Source organism: Macrosteles quadrilineatus, unplaced genomic scaffold, assembly GCF_028750875.1.
Source record: "Macrosteles quadrilineatus isolate MER2022 unplaced genomic scaffold, UCM_ALF_1.0 Scaffold_1__1_contigs__length_201487025, whole genome shotgun sequence".
NCBI lineage: Eukaryota > Metazoa > Arthropoda > Insecta > Hemiptera > Cicadellidae > Macrosteles > Macrosteles quadrilineatus.
In genome coordinates, this window is record NW_026542594.1 from 188,852,827 (window position 1) to 188,880,594 (window position 27,768).

Consider the following 27,768-nt stretch of genomic DNA (forward strand, 5'->3'; position numbering starts at 1 on the left):
TAGGAGGCCTACGGTGCAACTGATGCAGCAGAAATTCAAACACACCACAGAACTATTGTTAATTCAATTTGTTACATATTGCTTTCCATTCGAGAAGTGAAAAGTAGAAGAAAGCATTTGAAGACATGATTTGAGTTGTGGAATTAAACGTCCCAATCGTACAGGAAGTTGGTTAGTCTCATTGTAGTGATTGGTGATAACTTTACTATCGTGATTTGCAGGAAAGACACAGTTTTGAGTTGACCTTTTTCTGATAGACAGAAGTGATATTTAGCGTGTGATTCAGAAATTTTGTATTTTAACCTGAAGATGACAAGACTTTAAATACTCGTACTGGTAGCATAGTCGTTTTGTCTTTCAGTTATTTAACTATGAGAGCATCGAGGGCGCTACAAAACGTTGAAGTCTCATTGACGTCGAGAAAGCCGCAAAATCAATCGTGACGAAGAGTGTTTCTGTTTGCGATCATGCACGTCTGTGGCGGAGCAAGCGGAGGCGGTGCGAAGTGAAAGCGATCGAGATCGATGGCGGAGTGATCTGTATCGAGGGGGAGAAATCGGCACGGAATGCGCCTGCGCGGCCACTCATGACAACGCGCATGCGATCCGACAAATCTACCTACTCCCTGCGGCAAAACATTGCTAATGTTCGTGTTGAAACAATTGTGTCAGAGTCGCCCTGAAGATGGCTCTCTGCATCGAGGACGAAACTTATTGATAATAGTTCGTTTGTGGTGACGAGTTGACCGAAATCATTACTCCGTAAATTGTGATGGATACATTGTCAATGGTTTGTTGAATGGAGAGTAATGTTAAGTAATGTACTAGCCACATTCCATTTTCGCCAAAATAAATAGGAGTTTATTTACACATTTTACTCACAGTTTGTGTAATTTACGGTAGGTCTATAAGGTTTATCGAAATGTGTAAGTACCTACCGAACAAACCTTTGGTAAAATTGTACATGTAAAACATAATTAAGTTTTACCAATACATATTTTGACTGAAGAAAATGCTTTTACAAAATCTACTTGTTCAGAAGAACAAAAAACACTTGTTCAAGCAAAAATCTACTTGTTCAGAAGAAGTAAAAAGTAGGTTTTGTAAGTAGATTTTGTACCGCTAGAAAGCGGTATATGTTACCTGTACGCGTGTACGCTTTAAACTACGTTGAGAATCTGTAATAAACAATATGTTCAAACCGCGTATAAAATGTAATTGTATGACTTGTTTTAGCGAATTTCCCTATAGGGAAGTAGCTATTACCGTAGGTCTCATGGTAAGACTTAGGCCCGGGACCTATTTACTTTTTCATTTTGATGTCCCCAGAGGCCAAAAACACCATTTGTTAAAATTTTTATATATGTATATATATATATATATATAGGTATATATAGATTTATATATATATATATGTGTCCGTGAACACGATAACTTGAGTAATTTTTATCCGATTTTGATGAAATTTGGTTTGAAGGTGTAACGCGGGATAAACTTGAATGAGTTTGCGATCCAGCATGATAGGACTATGGGAACAGGGTTTTATGGGGTAAAAATTTGTTTTTTTCATTTTTGACCCTCAAAACACAAAATTTCCCAATTTTTCTCTAAACCTTCTTAAAGAGCTTAAAAAAACAAACAATTCAGTATATCAAAGTGTTTTTGTACGGTTATTGGTTACGGAGAAAACTAAAAAAATGGTAAATTTAAAAGTCCCATGTTATTCTTATGGAGAATATTGTAAAATGTTGTAGTTTGCTTGTTTATGGATATATTTTGATCAAACTTGGCAATTTTTTTTATTTTATAGTAAGCTATCAATATTTTACTAAAAACACACTTTATTAGTTTCCTTGTAGCAGCAAACCTAGGTACTCGTTAAACCTAATGTTATTTAAATAAATCAATTGAAAATCAATTCAGCCAAATGGAAATTCGCTTAGACGGCAGGTTTGCTGCGGCGGGGGTATTGTATAATTACGTTAAAACCACTTTCGTGCACATACCGTATTTAAATGTCCGTTGTCGATTATATTTGTGACTAAATTGAAGCACAATTGTATAAATTATATTGCATTTGTCCAATCAATTAGTGTTATCGCACTTTTATGCCGTTGCATGGCTGCAGTCACGGCGAATGACTAATGATTAGTATTGCATTAGTTCTGCCACAGCAAGCGGTGCGAGGCAAGTTTTACTGGGAAAATAAGGAATGCACAGAGGACAGTGTTTACAGAATAAATTATTGTATTTAGTTAACAAGCAACAAATATGAAACAGCAAAACGCTATAGAAAACTCCGATCTAGTAGGACGATATCTTCTGTATGTTCAATAAATTGCAATTGAATGTTAGGCTACTGTTAAAACATAGATGTCGGTTTGTTTTATTCCAGGGTGGGAAAAATCGGTTTCGACTCGATACAAATAAGTTAAACCACACTTTGAGGACAAGTTTAACCTAGTTGAAAATGACACTTCGTTGAGGTAGAAAATTGAAGTTTCTCGTAGGTGGTTTAGTTGGTGACAAATAGACTGAGAGGAAGCAGTGGGTGGAAAACAGGGTGTCTTGTGTTCGGTATCTCTGCGTCGCAGGTTACGTAGAAACTGTGATAAGTAGGTCGATCCGATAGAAAAATACAAATAATTCTTTATTTCTGGCCATGTAAGATTTTCGCTTCATCGCCTTTCGTGTAGTGAGTGCACTGATACAGCCAAAGTTGTCGTTTTTGAGTAAGTGAACCTTCTAATATCTCATAGATAAGTGATTTATTTGGGGATTAATGGATTATAAGTCGGACGCACAGGGGGTTACCTCCCGCTATCTCCGCGCCCCGCCACCTCCGTGTCCCGCTACCTCCGAATTTCAGAGTGACCCCTATAATCCTCGGTTACTACCTGTGTTAAGACTTTCCGTCCTAACCTAACGTAATCTAACCTAACCTAACCCACGGGCTAAATTTTGATTAAATCTTCCATCCACGGGACTTCGCAGCCGTGGATGCAATGACAGCTACCATCGCAGGCAGTGACGGGATTATAAGGGTCACTCAAGAATTCGGAGGTAGCGGAACGTGGAGATAGCGGGAGCACACGGCACAGGTTAGTCCCTCACTGTAAAGACTAGATAAGTCGTATCCATGAAAAAATTATCGAATTACTGCGGACATAATTGAGAACCCTCAATGGTTTGCTTGCGGTGCGCGGGTTTATTTCGAAAGACAATGCTCAGAAAATGTTGACATGCTAAAACACTGTTCCGAAAGAATCACGGTCAAAAACTTTTCCGAAAGGAACGAGGAATGTTTTTTGATTAGTTTTGAACATAACCTTCCGGAGTTAGGTTTTTTTCGGATTACTCCTGTTATTTTAAAGAAAATCGCATTATTGAGAAGTATAGTCGGAACTGTGAGACTGGCGCTAGCGGTGTAGCAGACCGTGTCTAAGGTTGTGTTACCCAACTAGTTTCATAACTGGGAAATAACTTCACGCTGGACCAGTACAGGGAGTTCTGTCAAGCGACAACAAGCTAGTTGTTCCTAGAATAGGAAATATTCTGTATTCTTTAACTATAAACAATATAGTTGATGAAATATGTTATCCAGCAGTGGTATTGGGTGAATTCCATCATTGGTGATACATTTTTATGCCCGAAAAGTAGTAATGGTTAATTATGCATTGTATGCTTTGACCTCAAACGACAACGTTGTTGTTCAGAGTTCACTTTACAATTACCCGATAATGAGTATGGGAGTGTGCAAGTGTAAACACACAACAGACTCGGCGCCTGTATATTGTATCTAGTTTATATTGTATATTGTATAGTGTATACATACAGTGTGATGTCATCCTCTGTTGCATAGCACTCGACAATTCATGGCCAACATTCATCTAATGACTACATCTGAATCTACATAGCGAATTGTCACCTTCAACCAAATTGCCTAGCTCAAATGTGTTTCTATTCATGTGGCTTTCGTTCCATTAGTTTATAATATTAAGGTATGTAGTTATGAATGTTGTCTTCATCGGTGTGCCGTTTTGAGTTAAGAATTTGCTATGTAGTTTCAAAAAAAAAAAATCTTTGTACTTATTCCAAAAATATGACTTGTATCATCTTCATGTAAAAGATTAAAACTTTGCGTTCGAAAAACTGTTGATTCGGTTAATCCGCGAAGCAGTAGTTTTTTAAAGCAAATATGACTAATTTTAGCCATTTTGAGAGGTCTTTAGGTTTCCAGAAAGAAAAACTGAAGATATTCATATAAAATATAACTTTAATTATTTGTTCGTTCTAGCGAAATAAACATATTTTACTATGGTCAATTAGATCCACATGACAAAACTCTTGATTAGTTTCAAGACAAAAATCAGATGGCTTAAGAACACATTTTCTGTAATAAGACATTTTGGTAAAAGCGTGATTCAAAAATATGTCACAAAATTACCCACATCAACAAACAATCTAAACATCATTACTATGAAACAATAATTATGCAACAGTATCAATTAATAATAATAGCATCGAATGAAGTAGTATAATTTATCCCACTCTTGAATATCTGGGTAGCTGAGTGGTTGGTTCTTGGTTGGTGCTGCCCTGTAATCTTAATGTTGCCGGTTCGATCCTGATAACGGGTTATAACCTTCAATACACTTTTTCAAGGGCGAAAACAATAATCTGGAAAATTTACCGTTTAAGCACGATCAATCCAAATTTTCGTAATTTGTACGTGACGTGGCTGATAGTACATGTATTGGTCATGTATGAGCCGTTACAGCTCAGATCCAAGACGAATGTTCGACTTTCAACTACAACAACGCTCTCGGACGAGCGACTTTCGCAAATTAATTAGGCGAAAAGTTGTTGCTCGCCGGACGAGAAGGTAATCAGTCAACATCCACGCATGTAAGGTGGAAGGGTTCGTTAATTAGTCTGGTCTCTCGAATTCGAGCAATACAAACGCGATGGTTGCAATAATCAGATAGTAGTCCAAACCCGAAATGCTGGAAAAGTGTCATGATTTAGTTTTTTTGACATCAAGGGACAACTTGATGATCTTGAACGTTATGTAAGGCTCTCTCGTCTTGAGCGTGGAGGTTGGGAAGACTGTGTCTGAACAAATTTCCTCATTTTAACGAACATCTGCCATGGACTTGTTCACATCTGAGTCAACCATCAAGTCATCTAGTCGTGGTTGATTGACGCGATATTGATGATGTTCACACAACCATCACGTACTGTTTACTTAACATCAGCCCAACACCGCTGTACAATGTACATGACGTTCTGACGCAGGTGTGTGGTTCATACCAAGTTTCAACTCATTAGTTCATAATTTGACGTAGTTTCGGTTCTCCTCAGTAAAAAATCAAATTCTATGAGTCCAAAAAGAGGTTCAAACATGAAGTTAATTTCTACACGACTGCACTGTAAGCTGATTGGATTTTTGAGAGTCTTGCTATCTAACAACAATTTTGTCACAGACAAAATCCAGTTGATAGATTCCACAATGGTTCTCTTCCCTCTTGGAATGTTGGTTTTTACCGGTGCCATAAACTGAATAACTTGAAATAAATCTACATATGGCGTCACACATTTATCTTAATTTAACAAATTATTAAAAAGGTTAAATACCTGTAGTACTTTTCCGTGATCCTGTGTTTTAGGTCAGCGACCCAGGTTGCGAACCTAAAGGTTCATTTTCAAGCTGATACCATGGTTAAACTCCTTCTAAACACACAAATCCTCTTTATATAACAAATCAATATAACAAATTATATTGAATCACTTCAAAATACCCGAGGGAAGTGAGGTGCGCCAGTCTGCAGAAGTTGTACATTTGCACTTTTAATCCCATTACATGAAGATAAAATAATTATGAAACGATTTATTGGACTATTAAAACATATCTATCTTATCGTGGTGACAATCGAACTACACATAGACATTGAATCACAAATAAAAGTACAACGTGTTACTCTAAGGGCATTTAACTTAAACCGGGTTGCTGTCATCAGCATAGCGTATTTTGCAACGTTGATTTAAAAAACGCAAAACGCGGATGTTTCGAACTTGTTTCCGAAAACAGAACTGATTATTTTAAAAACATGACCTGACGAGTGAGCTGTATTACAGACAGTCGTATCAGCAAATGTATCAGCGATACGAGCAACAGCTGAGACGGATCAATGTCCAAGGAAACGCTAGCTTGGCGACATATCAGAACGTCGTCGACCCCGCATTTCCTTCGTAGGGGGCAATACTGCGTGTGCGTATTTAGCTCCTTGTTGCACAATGTGTGATCAAATACTGTCACAAATTCAACCATGTTAAGGTTAACAAAGTACGGTCGGTTTCGAGTCCATCAACAGCTAGATGCAATGTGCGACGGAGCCGATGCCAGACAGTGGGTAATTAAACGATGCAAACACGACGGGAATTTGTCCACGGTGACGGGTGAACGACCGCAAAGTCGCGGGATTGATTATGTTGAATCTAGTTAAATGGAACATGTAAATAATGTTGGACATCGCCAACCAAACACGGAGCGTACATCGGTGGTCTGGTGCGGTGACTGCTCTATATCTACAGATCGGTCTGCTGTATAACGGCGGCGAGGTTGGCAGCTAGCGGTACACCCACTACACGATGGCTATGGACCAGTTTGCACGCTGCTCGCCGCTGTACAATCACTGTAATCATCATTACCGCGTTAGTGGTGACAATGTAATACTGCTGGAACATCCTTCCTCTTGTACACAAACAGTGTGAGCTGAACATCCTTCGACGATCAGTTAAAATCTCCCGTAAATATATTATAGTTGAATAACATTGTTAATAGCGTTGGTTTCTATACTCTGCATGATGAGACCTGTCTTCTGGTTCTTCGTCTGATGTAGTAACACTTCGGCCTAGTAACATTTCGGCCAAACTCAAATTTCTTAGAAAAACAGTATCACTTCGTCCCACTCACTTTTACAGATGATTAAATAAGCTAATGGAGTAACATTTCGGCCCGACGAAAAATTGACAAGGGTTGAGGAACGCAGTTCAGGTAGTAAGAGGTACATGACCTGTATACTTTGCAACCACCCTCTGGTGGAATGTCGCCCAACCGTCACCCCTTGCATCCTCTGACCTTACATGACGGAGAATCGGTGGAATCTTACCTAACCTAACCTAACCTGTCAAATATTTTGTTGGGACGAAGTGTTACAAGTGGGCAGGTAGAGAGTTGGACCGTAGACCACATCTGAGGGTTTCGGGCCGAAATGTTACTGGGCCGAAGTGTTACTTGGGCCGAAGTGTTACGACACGCTTCGTCTACATGAGACTGGGAGGTAGACGAAGTAGCAAGGAAATAGGTTCCATCATACTGACTATAGAGTTGTACGTAGTGGCAGAGTGGAGTGTTTTGAACACGTGTTGACCAAAACAACAGACAATACCTAGACCTTGGCCTGGTTGTGCAGGGGCAGGTGCGGGTCCAAGGCTGGGGGTGAACCCGGCCACAATAGACCTCGTGTATCGCCGTGGAACATTCTAGAACCACCGCTTCATCTATTAGGAGAATTGAGAAATTCCATATCCCTTGCTAACAATTAACCTTACCGAATCAAATTGTCGTGATTCAGTAACCCTATGGATTCGATGCATTTCTTGGGTTTGAACACATAACTTACGGATTACGAGTTAAGGAAGTTCCTCAATTCAACAGGTTACTTTTGGATTTCAAAGCAAGGTCCCTACAATGTTGTACAATCAAAAACTGTTCTTTAGTATAGAATATTTTATCAACATATCACTGGTCAGTGGTCAGTATCCCGTCCTCACATCTACAGTCTAACCTCACCTCTCACCGCTCACCGGTCTCCTCACAGACCCGGCGTCTGCCGTGCGGTCGTTGGCCTTTCCATTCATACGACATGCCAAGGTCTGGCTGTTGCTAACCGGCACTGGGGACCGAGCTTGGCTCCGGCAAACTTTTAGTATAACTCAGGAGCCCAGTGAAACTGTCAACATGGTGTTCGGCCAGAGATTTTTCATTGTTTCATTCTATTGAGCAAACGTTTTTTGGTAGATATCTTGAACTTTAGTAAAATACTCTTTGACAGTCTATGTACGTGGTCGTGGGTGCAAGGGCGTATGTGTAAACTGATAACAAAACGTAGTCCATATAATGTAGCCTGATCCGACCTGAATTTGCATCAAGGCAAATTCAATACGAACCTTTTCTTGATAAGATAAGACCCAAGCTAATCTTCACAACTCTACCTATGTCCAGCTGTTGACGACAGTTCGGTGAAAACATTTTCTGGCTGTTAGACGTTATTTAAAAAATGATTCATAAACGTATGTTCATGAACACAACAGCGAGAAAACTGGAATACACTCACGGTCCTAGCACGTAGAAACTATAGTCAGTATGACATCATACTGACTATAGTCTGTGGATGGAACTAAGTGAATACATAGTCTTACCAATCTTATAATAAAACACAAATAATCTTAACTACAGTAGTGGGTTAGCGGGTTAATCAAACATCAACTGCTATATAGTTTTTAGAATTATTTTTTTAGCTCTATGATTAGATAGCTAATATAGTATTATGAACCCAGCAAAAATATAACCATTACAGAAGAAACACGAGACGTGCAAAGTAAATTAGGCTGGTTACGTTAGCTTATCGTATTTACCAAGTAGGTTATGGATAATTAATTAACACCTGACTGAATATTGCGGTGACGTAAAAAAAATAACAGACCGTAACGGATATGGAACTGTCATGTGTGGGGTTTGGATCGCAATTATAAATTAGTACAGGACAGTTAAGCAAAAAAAGGCCTTAACCTAGAACAAATTAGTTCAAAGGTAAACTCTTCTGGAATGTGTTTGGGACACACTCCTTAACATTTCCTGAGAATTCCCAAGAAATCCCACTTCAGCAAAATCCGCCATCTTGGAAAATGGTGGCGAAACAAATCAAACTTGCAAGGTTTTACGGAAAATGTTATAACTACAGATTTATTCGACTTATAATAGTCGTATGTAGCTCAAACTATTCTAAAGAAAGTTTACTTCAAGAAAATAACACATTTATTGGTATTTCATAGTTTCAATATACAATAATAATTGTAGCTTAAATACGATTTTTGTAATTTCAAATGTGTCTAGTTCATTATTTTTCTGATTTTACGCCGCTAATACATAAATTAGGTATATACCACCCAATTAGTAAAATGTTGAGCTTTAAATTTCAGACTATATACATATGACTTTTGTGATATTGAGTCAACAATCACGCCAATAATAAGAGTTTGAATGCACCAGTGTGCGCAGCGCATCCGCTAACCACTGCTGAATTCGCTGTCAAATATGTGGAATACGTTATACGATGTGTAATTTTATACATGTATTTTATTATTAACGAAAATATTTGATCACGATCACTAATACTTCTTAATATGATCAATGCGAAGTTTATTGGTTTTTGATCCGTAGGAACCAATTCATTATCAATTATGGTTTTTAAAAGACTTGATGCTAGTGATGGCAATTATACTTTATAACTTGGAATTTTGGAGACATTTATCATTCCAACTAATTAAGAAATCTCTACCACTTCTCTACCATTGACTATTGGATACTAAAGTCAAAGGTTCTAGTTAAATATAGAAACGTGGTAAACTGTGTTTTTATCTCAAGTTAATAAAGCATATGCTAAGTTCAATCCTTCTTTACTAAATCCAATGACTGTAGTGGTCCTCCCGTCTACATGAATGGACATTCCACAATGGGTGTGTGGTGTGGCGCAATCAATACTATCTCGCACCCACGTGGGGGGCGAGCTTTGCTCAGGAAACGTCACTTGTACTAAATACATTGAATTTGTATGAAATAATACATAATATAAATGTTCAGTAGTATTCTAAATAGATTTTTCGAAACCCCTATTTGAGGGTTTGGAATTCAGTGGATGCTCAGTTGATTCGTGCAGAAATAATATTTCTTACGTCATATACATCTTGTTTATTTACGTGGTTAGACATGTTTTGCACAAGGTTTTAGCAGAAATGAGATTTTTTTTGTTTGTAAATGGATACTATTTCTTGTACGACGATGAAGCGGGGGTGTGTAAAAATTGGCCCATGATGTGTAAGTTTCTTTCACATGTTACTATTAGTGGTGTTCGGACTAGAAAATCACTAGATCATTTATTGCAGGGAATTTAATATTACATTGCGTGTAGTTGCTTTCATTTTTGAACTGTCAAAAGGTAAACAAAGAGAAGTGAAACGGTCCGATCGATTGTAAGGTTATGTCATACGATCGCGTTGTAGGAAGTGACTAATCAGAAACGCAGCCTTGTGAATGATATTAGCCCAGAGAACACAGGGAAACATCCGCGGACATGCGTAATATGTTGAGAACAGGGGTGAGGTACTAGGTGATAATGCACGTAGGCACTTGGATCAAGCAGTAAAAAATACAATTTCTTAGCTCATTTCTTATATCGAGACCATTGAATAATTGCTAATTTGGTACTTTTTTGAACCGGATATATTGAAAATGATAGAGTAGGTACACCCAAGGGCAAACCGAACAAAAAACAGATGATAAATATTGTCAAGAATTAAAAACAGTTTTGGGGATACCAGACAACTTCAAATATATGTTTAAGCTACTAGCATTGGATACGGTACTGAAGTAGACATTGGGAAACGAAGAAACGGACCACCTCTAGAAGTTTGGTTAGGTTATGTTAAGTTTGATTGTATAAATATGGCCCCTGAATTTACGACCAGTGGCCGGAACCCCCTACACTCGTGGTAGTCATCCCATCTATGTGGAATACAATTCCCTGGACCCAGTTGTCGCATAATTATTGTATTAAAAAAGAACATAGTTGTGTGAGCCAGTTACAGAACGCTAGTGTCTATTTTCTATCTTATTTTTAGTTTCTGACATAGTTGATGGGCCACAACAGTTTATATAGCTCACACTAAATCATTCTATTAGTTTTTTACTTGGTCAAAATTTCGTGTATTCGATAGATCATTTAAATCAGCAAAATCTGTCGATTATCATTAGATTAGCATTAGAGGTGGCTCACTCTCACATCAACTACGACGATTTTGGTTCAAAAAACTGGTGACAACTTTAACGGGGATGGAATATCTAGTTGTATCAATAGTCAACGGTTATTTTATGAAATCTCCGTAATTTTTGCCGGATTACCAAGTTTTAGTCATGAATGGCATCGATGACAAACTCAATCCATCATGTTTGACTCTATGAGCCAGTTATTCTCCGTAGAATGTTGTAGGCATTTATGGGTTTTTAAATCCAGTGATAAGGCAGACTAATTATGCGTGAGTGTTTATCTAGGTCAAATGTTTTAGGTCAGTTATGTCAAATCATTCACCAAATAAAATTATGTTTTTCAGGCGTCTTTATTGCGTTCACGGAATAAAGAGATTTAACATTGTTGGGATCCTATTGGAGACTCTGATTGTCTCAGGTGTTACTTCGAATCGTCCTGTTTCACCACAAACTACGTTAGACCACATTACTGCAGCCCGCAGATGTTTCCTCTGTTTCCCCCGTTGGAAAAGTCCAAACGAGTTTTTAATTTTAACATATCCTAATATTGTCTGCGGAATGTCTTCTGGCTGTTCTGTTATTAGATGTGTTGTCCTACTTTGACGACGCGGAAATTCGCTCTAAAATATAACACAAATATGTTTGACTGAAACAAGTCGATGAGGAACCAAAGTCGTACTTAAGTCTAAGTTTTGTGTCTAGCTTAGCATGCGTTGTAGATAATAATTAATTGCGGAACTCTAAAAAACTCATAGTCAATAACAAATAAAATAAATAAACACCTATAATTCAATTAACTGTACAACAATCCACAGTACTTTCCGTAACTATATGTTTGACGATTCTTGAAGTCGCAATATTGCGACAGTCGTATACTAAGTCTCAAATTAGAGGGAGCTGTGAATATTTAGGAGTCGTTGATACCCTTGGTATACATTAATAAGTATTGGAGGACAAACAAAATTGATATGTAGTAGTTCTAATGGTCATAGAGCAACAAATGACAAAAACATCTCGCCATCCACCATTAATGATGTTTAAACTACAATTCTCCTTTAGGTCCGGAGTGCGTTCACAGTGATAGTGATAGTGTTGTTGTTAATACCCCTCAGAACCCTATGTAATATGAAGACGAAACCATCAGTAGCATTTTCAGAGGTGCAATCAACTAACCGTCTCACTATCGCCGTGTCTGGTTGTGTTGACATTGGTTATAGTACTTCTCGGTTGTTTGATTAAGGGAAGATAGTGAGTGCTGCAACGTAATATGCGTTCCATGTTCCATATCTTTTATACCTTTCATCCACACTGATTGGGAATACAGAATTAAGTTTAAGGAAGTTGATGAACCTTACAAATACTAATCAAATGCAATTTCGTGCTAGATAATAGTAATTTCCTACACCAACATTTTGAGACAATCGTACTTTCATACATTCTTGCTTAAAACAACTTAGTTTCATCAAGTCGATGAACACGCAGTTTCCCTAAGTTAAGAAACTAAGTTCTCCGGAAGTTGTGGAGCTCCGATTTCGTCGAGTATAGTCAGATTTATTGTTTCTGAAACCACAGAAACTCTTTATTCGAGTCTCTTAAATTTTAGAATCTGAGACAAAGTTGATGGGCTGATGAATTTAATGTATAAATGTTAAATTCCGAGTATCCCAAGGAAAATCCTAAAACTTGAAACCAGCTCGAAGAAGATCCTGACTTTGACGTTCATATATCCATTAGTTCAGAAGTTTAATTTAGGTTCCAATTGTTGACCAACTGACTCCTCTGAAGTTGGAAGATCGTTGTAGTCCCTGACGTTGAGAAATGGCTGCTTCCTGAAGTCGTGGAACAGGTTCTCTGCTGAAATGGTTTGTGCTTTTAGTTGACTGAAGTGGCAGTACTGGTTCCCTCTACTGTGGGTTAGTAACTACTGAGGTTCGCTCTTGAAATTGATAAGCTTTTAGTCAGTTGAAGTGGAGATGCTGGCTCTCTACTGAAGTTTAGGAAGTGGATCTCCTGAAGTTGTGAAGCTTTTTAACTTTTGAATTCCCTGGACCCTAGGAACTGGCTCTTTCCTGAAGTAGCTGAACTGGTTCTCTCATGATGTTGTTAGTTGTTTAGTTGGCTAAGTGGAGGTACTACTGTGGCTTCATCTACTGAAGTTTGGGAACACGTTTCCTCATGAAGTTGTGAAGTTTTTTAACTTTTTAATTCCCTGGACCCTAGGAACTGGCTCTTTCCTGAAGTCGAGGAACTAGTTCTCTCATGATGTTGTTAGTTGTTTAGTTGGCCAAGTGGAGGTACTACTGTAGCTTCATCTACTGAAGTTTGGGAACACGTTTCCTCATGAAGTTGTGAAGTTTTTTAACTTTTTAATTCCCTGGACCCTAGGAACTGACTCTTTCCTGAAGTCGAGGAACTAGTTATCTCATGATGTTGTTAGTTGTTTAGTTGGCTAAAGTGGAGGTACTACTGTGGCTTCATCTACTGAAGTTTAGGAACTGGCCCTCCCAAAGTTGGACGATCTCGTAGAGTCCCCTGAGTGTAGTGTTGCCAGTTGCAGGTCGCCGGTCGCCGTCCCGCATCTACCCGGGCTCCTTTCACATCTCGCCCCGTATTGTTCCGTGCCTTTCCTTCTGGGAGTTTCCCATTCAACGCCCCCCGCGTTTCTACGTAGTCTCGATGTGTGTTTTTTGCTTCCCTGCACTCAGGTGCAAGGGTTTCGCCGGATATGCCACTTGGACCCAGTCTACGATACTAGTGAAACATTATTGAATGATCATGCAAAAGAGCATCTCCCAGGATGAAGAGGGCATTGCTTAAACAGCCATAGTAGGTTTTCAGTCCAATGGAACTTCACGACAACGTCAAACAGAACATAGAAACTAACAAGATTACAATAGCATATTATTTCTTCTATAGTAAAATTTTTAAGTTGGTGGGCTAAATATAAATGTTATACTGACGAAACGTTTTCGTTTCAGGTTCGTTGCTGTTTCAAATGTTTCGCATGAGGTTGAGGTTGTGAGTTGTCAAAAATATAACTTACTATTATTTATATCTGCTTGCGTTAGTTAAATTATCATTTTAACAATAACCGTTAAACTAAAAAATATGCACTGCAACTGATTCCTGACTCGTATTTTAAAATAAATGCTCTATATCAAACAGTTTAAAATAAGAATATGATTTATGAAAAAAGTAGGCAAAGAATAATTAACTATCTTACTGCACTTTACTGGATTGCAAGATCGTGCTTCCATAAAATTTTACATCCACATAAAGGGTTTTGTTGTGCAAGAAAAATATTTCTAAAAGATCTCGTCGTCGCAATTAACTATCAATTGATTAATTGCAAACACAAAAAAACACAAACAATCCATAAAATTGCTGATAATTGAAATTAGTTCTTCGAGTACCAGGTGACAATTAAAGTTGAAGATCGGCTATTATCTTTAGCAAACGTAAAAATTGCAATAGTAAGTTTAAAAGTTCAAAACTTTCAACTGCAAGTGTTATTTTTGGTCTCAGTATTTGCATTGCTTGCAGTTGGTGTATTTGCATTGCTTGCAGTTGGTCGTGATAGTAATAAGGTAAACAAGGAAAATACGACTGAGAATCAGTGGCAGTTGCAGTTATCACAAATCGTTTGAGATACAAGCCATTTAAAAATCTCACACTCGTGCATCCATGCATTCGTTGTGGATTATAATTTCAACAATGCTTTTAGTCTAAGTGGAATTTAATTATTGGGCTTTTAAAATTGGGGGAATTTAAAATCGTTTGTTTACTTTATGTAACGAACCGTATGGTTTAGATTGGCATGTATAGGTTATTTGTATAATTTACTTCACTACATATTACCATTGACTATTGGATACTAACAGTCAAAGATATTACTAAACAAATGGGTTTTGATTGTCGCACAGCAAACAATGACAAATTAAATTTAACGTTTAGCACCAATATGGTGAAGCTGTAAGTCGGGACCACATAAGTTTGCAGTTGAGGGAGGAGCCTATTTACCATATTGTTTTGAATGGACCAATGAGAACGGTGTGGTGTTGCCAAATCTAATAATACCAGCTGATTTGAAAATATTTCTTATTTGCTTTGTATATTTTAATTAGTGTTGTCAACGGGCGATATGGAAACATCGCACTAGCCTTGTCTTGTGATTGGCTGCCACCAACGGCAAACTTACGTGGTCCCGACTTTAGTGAATATTCTTTCGCGAAAGAGGAGTTAAAAAATTACCGTCCTTTTAAGAATTTGATTTCTTTATCCTCATAGTTGAGTTTGGCGAACCACTTATTTTTTTGGAACCAATTAGGATATGTCGATAATGTATATCAATTTTAATCCCCACCCTGTGTTGAACAACATAAGAGTTAATCCAAAACAAAATAAAATAAAAACTGCATACTTTTTACCGAGGAAAATGATTGTTCCGTTTTGCATTTATAGCTTTGTTGAAATTGTCCTACGCGGCGCGGACTTGAACAAAACATCGGTCTTGCAGTGATTATTCTTAGAAATAGTTGATTGCATGCACGAATCACGCTCAGCAATCGTGTAACCGAACTTTCTCCCGTGTTCTGATGAAGAGCCAAGCAAGAGACGCGTGTATGAATGTCTGATGCAAAGTCGTGCGTTCTGCGTCGTTGTGAAACGGCGTCGCTCGAAATCGAGCAAAGTTGTATGCACTTGTCCAGCTACCAAGTCATTCTAGTTAGATCTTTAATAGTGCACATCTTTTAGATTCGTAGAGGCAATATTCTGTTGTATAGGCCTACATACAAATTAAAGACACGTTTCAAGCCGGTGCAGAATAAATACATATGAATATCTGCCACATTTAGGCGACTGTGACGGCTTTGACAGGTGAAGCAAGGCGGGTGTCGTAATTTGTGGTTTCGGTTGGGTTTTCAAGTGACAACCGAGAAATTCGAGAGTTCGGCTCTGATTTCAACCAGTATTTTTGACGTCGGTAAAAAAGTAACTTCAAACTTGAAAACTAATTTGATCGAATTGTGGTGTTGTTTTTTCCATTTGTATTTCCTTTTAGATTTGTGCGTAGTTTTAATGATCTGTTTTGACCTTAGCTGTAATTTTCGTGCTGATCCAGTTGTATGGATGGTTTTGTTATTGTGTAGTTAATGCAATGCGATTCACCTCGATGCCTAGGCTGAAAGTTACCTCAATTTTTACGAGAACATATGTTTAAAATATTTAGTTGTTTACGTCACTCCTGTTGTTGACACGTCATCGCTGTATTAATTTGATCCGAGTTCAGAATAGCTGGTACAGTAATTTTTTAGCTGTTTTCGTATTTACGGATATATTCGACAGGATCAGCCACGGTACAGTGACGTGTCCTAGATTATTCTTTGCTCTGTGATCCTAGTCCTTTGATCCTGTGTGTCCTTGAGAGCGCCATACTTTCGCCTACCACTACCACGGCGCCGCTTCCTGTCTGTGTGGCACTAACCTCCCGCAACCGGTTACTTACCATCAATACACCGTCTAATCTAGGAATATTCAACTCAAACCTATGTAGTTCACTAAGTAGTGTAGGTCGAACGTTGGCTGCGATAAGTAACATAATTAAACAAATTCGTTCGCCTTGTGATCGTTACTGGTGTCTTTTATTGAGTCATAGTCAGTGTCTCAACTAGCATCACATTGTCAAGTTCGTTTGGCATAGGTTTCGTATAGGACGTGTGAGGCAGACCCCTCCACGTATTTCATTAGTCTTAGTTCGCATTCAATAGTACATTCACATTAGTTTTTCGTTATAGCATTTTAGTCAATCATTTATACAGTCCACTTAATATTCATTTCACATCAATAAATTCATAGTTCGTTTTTAAAGTGTTAGTTCTTTATTATTTACCAAAACATTGGCGCATCACGCGCCGCAACAAACTCAGAATTTGAGGGTAGGATGGTGTGGTGATATTATCTAAAAACAAAGAGGGTGGTCAGTCTCAAATAACAAAATGTAACAGCCTCTGACGAATCAACTTCAATCTGCTGAGTAGGCTTTGGCAACTTGTAACCTTGAAAAGAAGTCATGGATGGTGATTTTAGATTTAAAACAAACATAAACTAACGGCGGGCATAACCCCTTTTGACTTTTGAATCTACTTTAAATTAGCAACTGGGCTTTGACCACTTTAAACTTCGATAAGTTGTGGATTGCGCCTCAATAACAAGCTTCACCGTATTTTTACTTTGTGTCTTTTACCTGAATCTGCAGATTGAGTTGAATCTCGATATGAAATCGTGGATGGCGATATTACGATTGAATCAAAGATAAATTGCAATATTAATATACTTCGACAACAAGCATAAACCGTAAGACTAGTAAAATCTATTTGAATCTCCAAAATGGACTTTGACAACAAAAATCTGTACAAGACATCAAGGAGTCAATATCTATAAATCAAACAGAATAGTAAACTAAAATACGGGATACGGCGAGACCTCACAAGCAAGCCAATTGAACTTTAATATCCACTTGAATCTGCAGACTGGGATTTTACTACTAAAACCTTATCAAGAAGTCAATAACAGGATGTTTAGTGTCCAGGTCGAGGTTTTACTGTTTGTCTTCTATCTGTGTAGTGGAGTGAGTCAGTGCGTGGAGTAGCCTTGGTCCTGATACAATCAACCCGAGGGTCACTAATTAATGGACCAACTGTTGTTGGACCTATGGACCAGTGGTGTGCTGGTGCCACGCGTCAGTCCATGACCTTATACACGAGCCCATTTCTGTCCAACCGTTTGATAATTTCTCGCCCTGCAAAAAAATTCTGGTGTTTGTCTTGGAAGTTATTTAGATTCTGTCTAATTTGCACTCAGTCTAGTTTTGGACTGTTTGAATCGGTTCGTGTGGTTTTAAATTGTTTAAAATTTTTCTACATCAGACTTTTATTTCTAAGGATATAATATGAGATTTTTTCATTCACTATATTTCAGTGTATATATTTTTGAGTGATTTTCAATTGAAGTAGGCCTAAATGCAAAGTATTTGATATCGTCAGATTAAATCCTACTTGGTGAACATTGAACCACAGATACAGTATAACATGTTTTACGTTACGACCTAAATTTTAAACTGATATGATCCATAAATGTTGACACTTAGGTGTTTTCGCGAGAATTTCTAACGATCCATAAAAGCTGTTCACTGTACTGCATGTAATTTGCAAAAGTTTCTACCTACGCAAGTTAAATAAGAGTTGCAAACTGCTTCTACGCGACAATACCACTAGACGAGGTTGGTTTCAAGATTTAACATTGCAACTTCAATACTTAACTGAATTTCAACTTCGTCGAAACTGTTGTATACACTACTTCTGTATTGTGTTCTTAAGTACTTTAAAACACAATTCACTTAAATCGCGACCATAAATTGTATAAACCTTAGTTTAGAGATATAATTTAAATATTGACTTTTGAATTTTTATAGGTTGTGTAAGTTAGGTTCTATGTAAGCTAGTATGCAGAAGGATACATCAAAAGGGAAAACGAGTTTTTCCTGGTCTGGTTTTTACACTACAGTTTTTCATTAGGTGACCCCGACCTAACTTTCACGAAAAATTGTATTGCATAAATGTTATTTCATTTATTTTTGTTCGATCCATACATATATTTATTAACTCGAAACAAACGTTTTTAGGAAGAGCAGACCAAATTCCGTTTTGTAACAATTTTTATATTTGATATTTTGTATTATAATCATTTTGAGAACTACGGACTAATTTATCAAATATTGGAAAAAATAAATTTAATCAGTTTACCTAATAGCTGACCTTATACTATTTTAAGAAAAACTACACATTTTAAATTGTTGTAAACCAGTCATACCGGACCACAATTAACGATTTCTTCTGCCAATTGGGAATGAACCAATAATAGTAGAGCGCCTTCAAACTAACTTTGCCACCCGCCGTACACATGTGCTCGTATGTTGCTTCGCGTATTGAGACGGCGCCGGTAAAGCGGTACAAAATAACATTAACATCTACTCTTATCCTTACATAAATAATTCTGTTTTCTTTTCATCTCCATACTTATACAAGGCAAATTGACTGACAGATGATCACCATATCTCAACAATTATACCACTTAGAATTAATTATCAAACGTGGTCCCTGTATGCTGTAGATGTAATCAACCGGGCGTACGAGATTCTAAATGGGGTGTTTTGAGGTAAAGAAAGCTATTTGTGACTATGCAAGCCTTTATATTTCGGTCTGTATAAGCTGAACCACAGTTTATATGAGTTGGTACCACATATGTGACTGTTTTATATTTTTATAAAAGTTAAAACCCTTGTATTCTCTAAATTAAAATGATGATGACTACTAGTGAATGAGCAGTAGTGTCTCTGTCTGACATCACCATGTTAATGTAATATCTTTTAAATGGTTACCTTATATATTATGTATCGGGTAATGTTTATATCTGTCGTATGAGTCAGAAAAAAATAGGCTATGAATTAAACAGAGTTTCAAAGGAATAATTTAAATCAGGTAATAATTACAAGAAAATATAAGCTTTAGGTTTAGTTCTCTTCAATAACAAATCACATAATATTATGTCAACCAAATCTTAAAATTCTATGTACGAATAAATGACTAAAATCTTACAAAACATTTACACAGTAAATTTACATGATATACCTATCTAAAAAATCCACCCTAACCAAGTCCAATCCAGGAAAGAGGTTATTGGAGGACAAATTGGGGTGGGTTCCTGTGTAGTGTGTGGGGAGCAGATAAGGATTCCTCAAGAAGGGACTAGGGGTTGTAGGTCAGTTTGTGGGTGTGTGGGTGAGAATGTGTGGGTGTTTTGGGTGGAGGGGGAAGCAACCCATCACCTACCCTGTACAATACACCCTTGTCCGTTTTTCCACCCTCACTGCTTGGTACTTTCTAAACTCTAATTATTTTCTCTGTTCCCAAATCTCATTCTTAGATATTTGCACAGTATTTTGTTAACTGAATCAATTAGATAGGCTAGCTATTAATTTTTATTTTTTAAATTCCGAGTTCACATATTTGAATATGATCTCTCTCTGGTAGATACCAAAAATTCATGATTTTTAATAATCACGATCAAAATTGATAGTTTGTTCTAAAAATAAAGTAAATATAAAGGTTATAATCCTCTGATAATTTGTAATAATTACAAACATATTGAATAGTTTAGTTTACGTTTGTTCATTGAATTGATATTTTCATAAAACCGAATAAAATACATAAAAGTATAATTTTACCAAATGTGTGTTCAAATTGGGTTAAATTATGGAAATAAAGTCCTTAATGTATGATTAATTATTACACACTCTGTTGATTGGTATTCCCACATTACTCACTTACTGTCAATGTAAAAGGCTGTAAGTTGACTAAAACAGTTTAAAACACTTATGTATTAAAATGCACTAAGTAGGTTATAATATTTAGGTCTCTAAAGGTCTATAGAGGTAAAATACAAATAAACATTGATATGTTTACTAGTTCTGTAGTATAGGTATGTTATTGAATTATTACTTCTAATTGAAGTTTTCTAAAAAAAAAAGTAAATAATTTTTCTTTAAAAAACTAGGATTATTGATTTTTTATACTAATACTGTACAATTAGTGAGCTAATATTATTTCAAACATGATTTCCTAATTTTGTTTACTCTACAGTTAATATTTTCTAAATTTACAATATTGTTTTTTATTTAATTCTTACGTGTAGGATAGGTATGAAAGTGAGTAGGCACCATCAGTAGAATGTATCACATTGTAGGTCAAGAGCACATTCACCTCCCCTCCCCCCCACCAACCCTTGTCTAGACTAAAGGGCTGCAGATCAATCCCTTTTGGGTTTTATCTTTCATAAAATGTTGCCCTTTTTCAATTATTCAATCTCCAAACATATTTTCTATTGCAATCTTTCATTGCAATATATTTGAAAATAACTTTTTAGCTAATTTTTGTTTGTTCTATTAGATAGAGGAGTAACTTAGTTAAGTGTCCCTTGACGTGACATTCAGTTACATGACCAACAAAAACTGTTGGTGATACTATAATTATTTTCACTCATTAAAATTCACGAGAGGTTACAATTGAATAGGTAGGTTTAGTAAAACATCTTTAACTGTATTGCAGTGATTCATATTATTTATTCTTACTGTAATTCCGGTTATATTGCAGTAGTGAATGAGTTGTATGCGCTGTAGGCCTACACTACAGTGTGCTGATGTTGTGATATCAAATTATGATGACACATTTCCTTCTGCTGTCAGTGAAATTATATCCATCACTTCCCCTCTCTCAGTATGTTGGACATGGATGTGGCAAAATCGCAGTTGGAGGAATTTGCTGTGGCAGTTGGTAAAAAGTGTTAGAGTATTACCGTTGTGCGGTGTTCATTTTGGTAATATTATTGACTATATATCTAATACTTGAGAAGAGATAATGCTGAACATAAGTATTTTAGACAAACCAGAAATGTAGTTTGGCTCGGTGCCTAAACAGGCGACATTCACTGGAGCCTTGAAGACACTGGTATAGACAAGTCAGCCGTTAAACTGTCGTCAGTTTCGGCAGATTTAGTGTCAAACTCAAGGATGTAACCTGGTTCAGTCTGCTATATTTGAAAATACGGTATTCCAAAATTAACATCATGTCTACAAAAACAATGTTTAGGGTGAAGTGTATCGTTAGTGACAAACGCCAACCTAGAATTTTACTGAAACCACATTAAAATAAGAATAATTGCATAGAGTACACATTGTGTTTTATCAATGGTATAAAAAAAAAAAAAATAAGTTTGTAAAATTTTGTAGACCTGATATGATAGTTGATAGTCATCAGTAGGAAATACCCCTGCCCCAGAAATCCTGCAAACTAAATAAATTTCTAAATGGATGAACTAAATACGTTTCCTTACAATGTAGCATATTACTTTAATTCCCTGTTTAAATAACATAATAAAGTTTAACAAGTACTTAGGTTTAGGTTGACATAAATAAGTTAGCCAAATTTGATCAACATACATCCATAAACAAGCAAACTACAACAGTTAAACTTCTCTCCGTAACCTTTAATCATACAACAACACTTAAATATACAATTTTTAAGCTCTAGAAGGGTGGTAATGAAAATTGAGCATATCATGATTTAAAAAAAATGTGAAACCTCATAACATCCTGTTCTTATTACCTGATCTTGCTGGTTCACAAACTTAACGTTTATTCATTCCTACACATTCTTGGCGAATTACACCAATATCTGGCCAAAATTTCTCTAGTTATCGTGTTCTCATTTGAATTCACTGTTGGCATACATTTTTCCAGGAGTTTACCTTTATTGAATGTAGTACATTTATTTTTAGCTCAATGAATAGCTAGTGATAAAAGCCTTGACTTCAAATTTGCAAAATAATTTTTTATATCTATAACAGTTTTTGTTGTTTCAGATCAACAATTGGCAAAGTGGCGAGGAACCATGGTCCCGTGTCAGCCCAGACAACTTGTGATCCTCTCTCTGCCGTTCGCCGCGCTCGTCGCGTTCTTCTGGTTCAAGCGCAGGAAGAGTCTGTCACGCAGTGACCCCGGCGGGACTCCAGTGCGACCGAAACCAGGTGATACTGCAATCAAAGGAGACCCACAGACGAGTGAGGTCATCAAGAAGAAGATCGAGACTGTAGAAGCAATCAAGACAGCTGTAGAAGTGAAGAAACCATCTGTAGAAGAAGCTGTGGTGGCCAAGACAGTCGCCAAAGAAGAGTGTTTCCGAAAATCTATTGAAGAAGAAGCGGCTGAGTTGGTAAAATCTCTTGAAACTGCTTGTGCAGAGATCAAAGAAATTGTATGCAACAGTTCTGCTGTTCAGACCAAAGAAGAAAATCCTTGTCAGGACTTTGAAAACAATCAGATTTTTCACAGCACCATCATCGAGTCTGAGAAAGATTTAGAAGAAAAGCACAACAATTTGGTGCTCATACAAGAGGAAGAAGTTTGTGTAGAAGAAGTCTGCGAGAAAGAAGCAGAAAAGTCCGAACAGTGTTGTGAGTCAAATCACCCTGAAGCTGCAGACCTAGAACAGACTCAAACAGTTGCATTTGAAGATCAAAGTACTTTGGAGTACAATCCTACCAAGAAAACTGTCATAGAAGAGTCTCATACCAGTGAAGCGACAGTGATTGACAACAACTGCGCCTCTAGCAGCACGGACACAGAGAACACGTCAGTGGACACCGGACTGGGCAGTCAAGATCCTTCCACAGTGGAAGAGAACACGATGGCTCAGGGACAGAAGACTGAGAAGAATGAAAGTAACACAACTGGGCTGGAGGAGAAACTGGCGTCATTGGGATTGGACACAACACAACAGCCAGCGCAGCGCAGTGAACGTGATTCAGCCAATCACAGTCCGGCCGAGGTGATGCTGAACAGTCCTGCCATCAGCACCTTCTCAGACGCACACAGTGAGGTTAGTCAATAGTGATACAATAATTAATCTAAAACTTGTAAATTAGGTCCACAGGTTTGATTTTATATGGGAATATTTTGGGTTAAACACAGTCCTTAAATTGATAGCCTGAAAATAATTCAAAAGCTGGTATTTGAGTTGTAGCTTGTGACACGTAAGCTGGCACTTGGGCCTAGCGCGGGCAGTGTTGGCGGGGGAGGGTTGAGGTAAGGAAAAGACCGGACTGCAAACATTTCTGCTGACTCACAGGAGTTGGCTCCTCGTGTTTCATGTGCTTGACTCTACGAGAGTTGCGAGGACATTTGATGCCACCCGCATGACGGCACAATGTTTTGAACTAGAGGCTAGTAGCGATCGGGCAAGTGCCAGCTTACGTGTCACGAACTATAATTCAAAAGGTGAGGTGAACTATTTATATTCTTTTTATTTGGGCGATGAGCTACTGCAATGGTAGTGAATTTGAAAGGTATTTAGTAAGTTAAGCCTAAGTTAATGAAAATTGTACTTATTTTGTTTTTGTTAATCACAGTAATCAACATGATGAAGTTTTGTCTTTTTAATGTAAAGTTAAGCCTGGCCATATACTACGGAATCAAACTGTCGGAAGCAAGTATCGTTTATGGTTGACTAGCATGAAAACTAGCTGTTACCAGATAGAACTGTTTATTTTATACATTTGTATAAGCATCAGCAAACCTGGTAATGTTATGGCTACCCTGTGTGGGAACCAGAGACCTTAAAAACATCGTTTTTGTCGTCTGGAGAGATCAAAAAGAAAATGTACTGTCTAGATGTATTAATGTGATACCCAAGGTAATAGCTCGAGATGAACTTTCTCTCTACAGTAGACGCTCGCTAATCTGACATGTTGAGGACTTTGAATCTGCCGAATTTTTTAATGTCTTTTAAAAACCGCTGTTATTGCCAGACTACCGTTAAATAATAAATTCAACCGATATCTGCCAATCGCTCTAGTCATTTGCCAATGGCTCCCGTCATCTGATGATCATGCTTAAATTATTTAAAACAGAAAAAAAGACCTTTCATACCTTGAGGCCAAAATTACTGAAATTGCCGGACTCTCGGATGCTGGATTAGTGGGCTCTTACTGTACCAAAGTACTAATTAATGAATTCTTTTGGCAAACAGTAAGGTTAGTCAACCCATAACTAACAAGAGTCGTTCTAACATACCTGGGATTCCGACAGTTTGTAACCTAGACAGGGTCTTATGTGCATGCTGACTGCCCATTGTTGCTAGGTCATGAGTTGGTTGAGCCGTTGTGAACCCCTTGACTGCGGGAGACCACCAAAGGTAGAAACGTTTGACTATGGGCCGCACACGTTTGTTCCGATTCCACCTCCTCTCTACCTATGGACCTTTCCTACCTTCCCTGAATGGGTTTGTTGCTTTTATTTTTGTCTGTCAGATAAAGCCGATATGGAAATGGTTCTTTACGGGTGAAGTATATCACACAATGACAAAAAATATTGTACTAGCAATATTGACTAACTTCGTAGGCCTATATGTGGTTGATGTTAGTTCAAATTGTGTTAGGGGCTGCATTGCGTCAATTTATGCTTAGTAAAAAAATATTATACACAGTTTTTGTCGTTAAAGCTGTGGTGTGGCAAATGGCTTGCAAATGAAAATTGTTAGTGGTTTAAATGAATAAACAGAGCCTTGAATATGGTGACAATGAGGTAACTTAATTACAGTAATCTAATGTTTTTCAAAATTTTTACAATTGTTTTTTTTCCAATGCTGCATTCTGCTTATCCAACCTTGTTTGTTGAGGCTGGCTTAGCTCGGATAATCAAATAAACTAGGATAATTGAAATTTTAATGTATTTAAACAATTATAAAATTTAATCATTTTTAAGCCCTTGTAGGGAAGCCAAAGCACAAAGTGGCTCAAATGAAAGATTTGATCAAGATTGTTTTACGAAGAGTCTAAATATTTTACGTAACAACATTTTCAAAAAAAGTAGTCCTACCGTTGTTAGATTACTCTAAAGAATAGCATTAAATGAGAGTTACCTTAGTAAGAATGTTTTATCCATTAATCTTCAAATCATGCTTTTCCAATTCTTTTGAACAATACACATAACGGAATTATGTGTGGTTCATTATTATATTGGTAGGATTTCTGCTGCAACTGTGGGAAGCACCGCTTTATGGGTTAACTGCTTCATCCTAACATCATCATCTCATGTAATCTCAACTAGCTTACTTGAAATAATGTCCAGTTCATGTTTGATTTCTTTTCATCATCATTTTTAAATTTAAATCTACTGTTACAGAAAAGCATTATGTAACCTCTATGTTTTTATATTTTGTTGTTAAAATGTAGTCCAAAAAACAACTTAGTAGACCAGCTTTAATAAATCATATTTATTTACGGATATTAATTTTATTTTGGAGGTAAATCATTTTACACTTTCTCGAACAACACGTGAAAAGTTCTGAATCTAATAGATTTTTTCAAAATATCCTTTTCCTCATCTCCTTGTCTCAAAATGTCTCCTCATTTGTGGCCCAATGAGTGAGCTGTCGTATGGGCTAATGTATGTTCAATGAATTGATATGTGGATAACGTCACCCATATTACTTTGAATCGAAAAATTGTTTGTGACTTACAACACAAATAAAAGTACTTTCTGATGTTGAGTAGCTTACTTATTACATATACGATATACAGTCTGTTCTTTTAATTCCTTTTCTATACAGGGTGAATTTTAAATGAGTTCCCCCCCTACTTTTTTCTACATTTCTTAAGATATCAACTTCGGACCACGTCAGATCATTGTAATGTAGTAATTACTTCATTTTGACTGGATAAACATTTTTGGCCGCCATCTTGGATCCGCCATATTGGATACAAAATTTGTTTTTCAAATGTAAAGGTAGGGTTGTGACCCATTGTTTCAAACTAGAATTTTACGCTGATTACAATGCCGCAATTAGTTTTAAAAAATCTTGATCCGTTCTAAAGTTATGAGGATTTTTTATAACTTTATTTTTAGCCCATTTTAACATTGTGCATTTACAAACTAAGACCATAATCTCAAAATAGTGCTAGATAAAGATAAGTATACACCACCATTTATTGTCGACCAATTATCACTTGGTTATGACGGATGTATTTTTTTGGCCGCCATCTTGGATCTGCCATTTTGAAATGTGATAAATTAATTTAAATATGAAGGTGGTGTTGTGACCCATCATTTCAGACTACTTTTTTATGCTGAATTTAATGCCGCAAATTCGTTTTGCATTTTCATATTTTTTTTTTGAAATATTGGAAATTTAAGTAAGATAATTTTAATATTTCATCAAGTAAGCCTGAGAAACAAAAACGGATTGCGGCATTGAATTCAGCATAAAAAAGTAGTCTGAATTGATGGGTCACAACACCACCTTCATATTTAAATTAATTTATCACATTTCAAAATGGCAGATCCAAGATGGCGGCCAAAAAAATACATTCGTCATAACCAAGTGATAATAGGTCGACAATAAATGGTGGTGTATACTTATCTTTATCTAGCACTATTTTGAGATTATGGTCTTAGTTTGTAAATGCACAATGTTAAAATGGGCTAAAAATAAAGTTATAAAAAGTCCTCATAACTTTAGAACGGATCAAGATTTTTTAAAACTAATTACGGCATTGTAATCAACGTAAAATTCTAGTTTGAAACAATGGGTCACAACCCTACCTTTACATTTGAAAAAAAAATGTTGTATCCAATATGGCGGATCCAAGATGGCGGCCAAAAATGTTTATCCAGTCAAAATGAAGTACTTACTACACTACAATGATCTGACGTGGTCCGAAGTTGATATCTTAAGAAATGTAGAAAAAAGTAGGGGGGGAACTCATTTAAAATTCACCCTGTATATTTAAAGAAAAGAATCTTCTATTTGTTTCATAAGTTTAAAAATAGTTTATTCCTCACAGGATTGAACTTTTATTGTGTTAAGGTGCAGAACAGGTACAACCTCGGACTCTGATGTCCTGGGTTCTTATCCATTCAAATACCTATGGCTTTAGATAGCGGTAATTCTGCTGAACTTCTAGCACTAGCGTGAAAAATGTTTGAAACAGTTTTCTTGGCCTATTATTAAAGAATGTGAAACAAGACATTGATGATATCTCCATGATTAA

The 27,768-nt window shown here is 36.9% G+C and overlaps 1 protein-coding gene across 4 annotated transcripts in view; it reads left to right on the top strand.

Moving 5' to 3' along the window:
- The window catches only part of LOC128992365 (A-kinase anchor protein 1, mitochondrial-like), a 71,400-nt gene that overhangs the window by 36,212 nt on the left and 7,420 nt on the right, over positions 1-27,768 (top strand). For 2 of the 4 annotated variants that reach the window (XM_054415915.1, XM_054415923.1), the window contains 2 exons: positions 22,582-23,597; positions 24,858-24,998. In XM_054415915.1, the coding sequence (XP_054271890.1) occupies positions 22,611-23,597; positions 24,858-24,998 (1,128 nt within the window). In that variant the 5' untranslated portion in view covers positions 22,582-22,610. The remainder of the gene's footprint in view (positions 1-22,581; positions 23,598-24,857; positions 24,999-27,768) is intronic. The other 2 variants (XM_054415930.1, XM_054415938.1) reach the window with 2 other exon arrangements.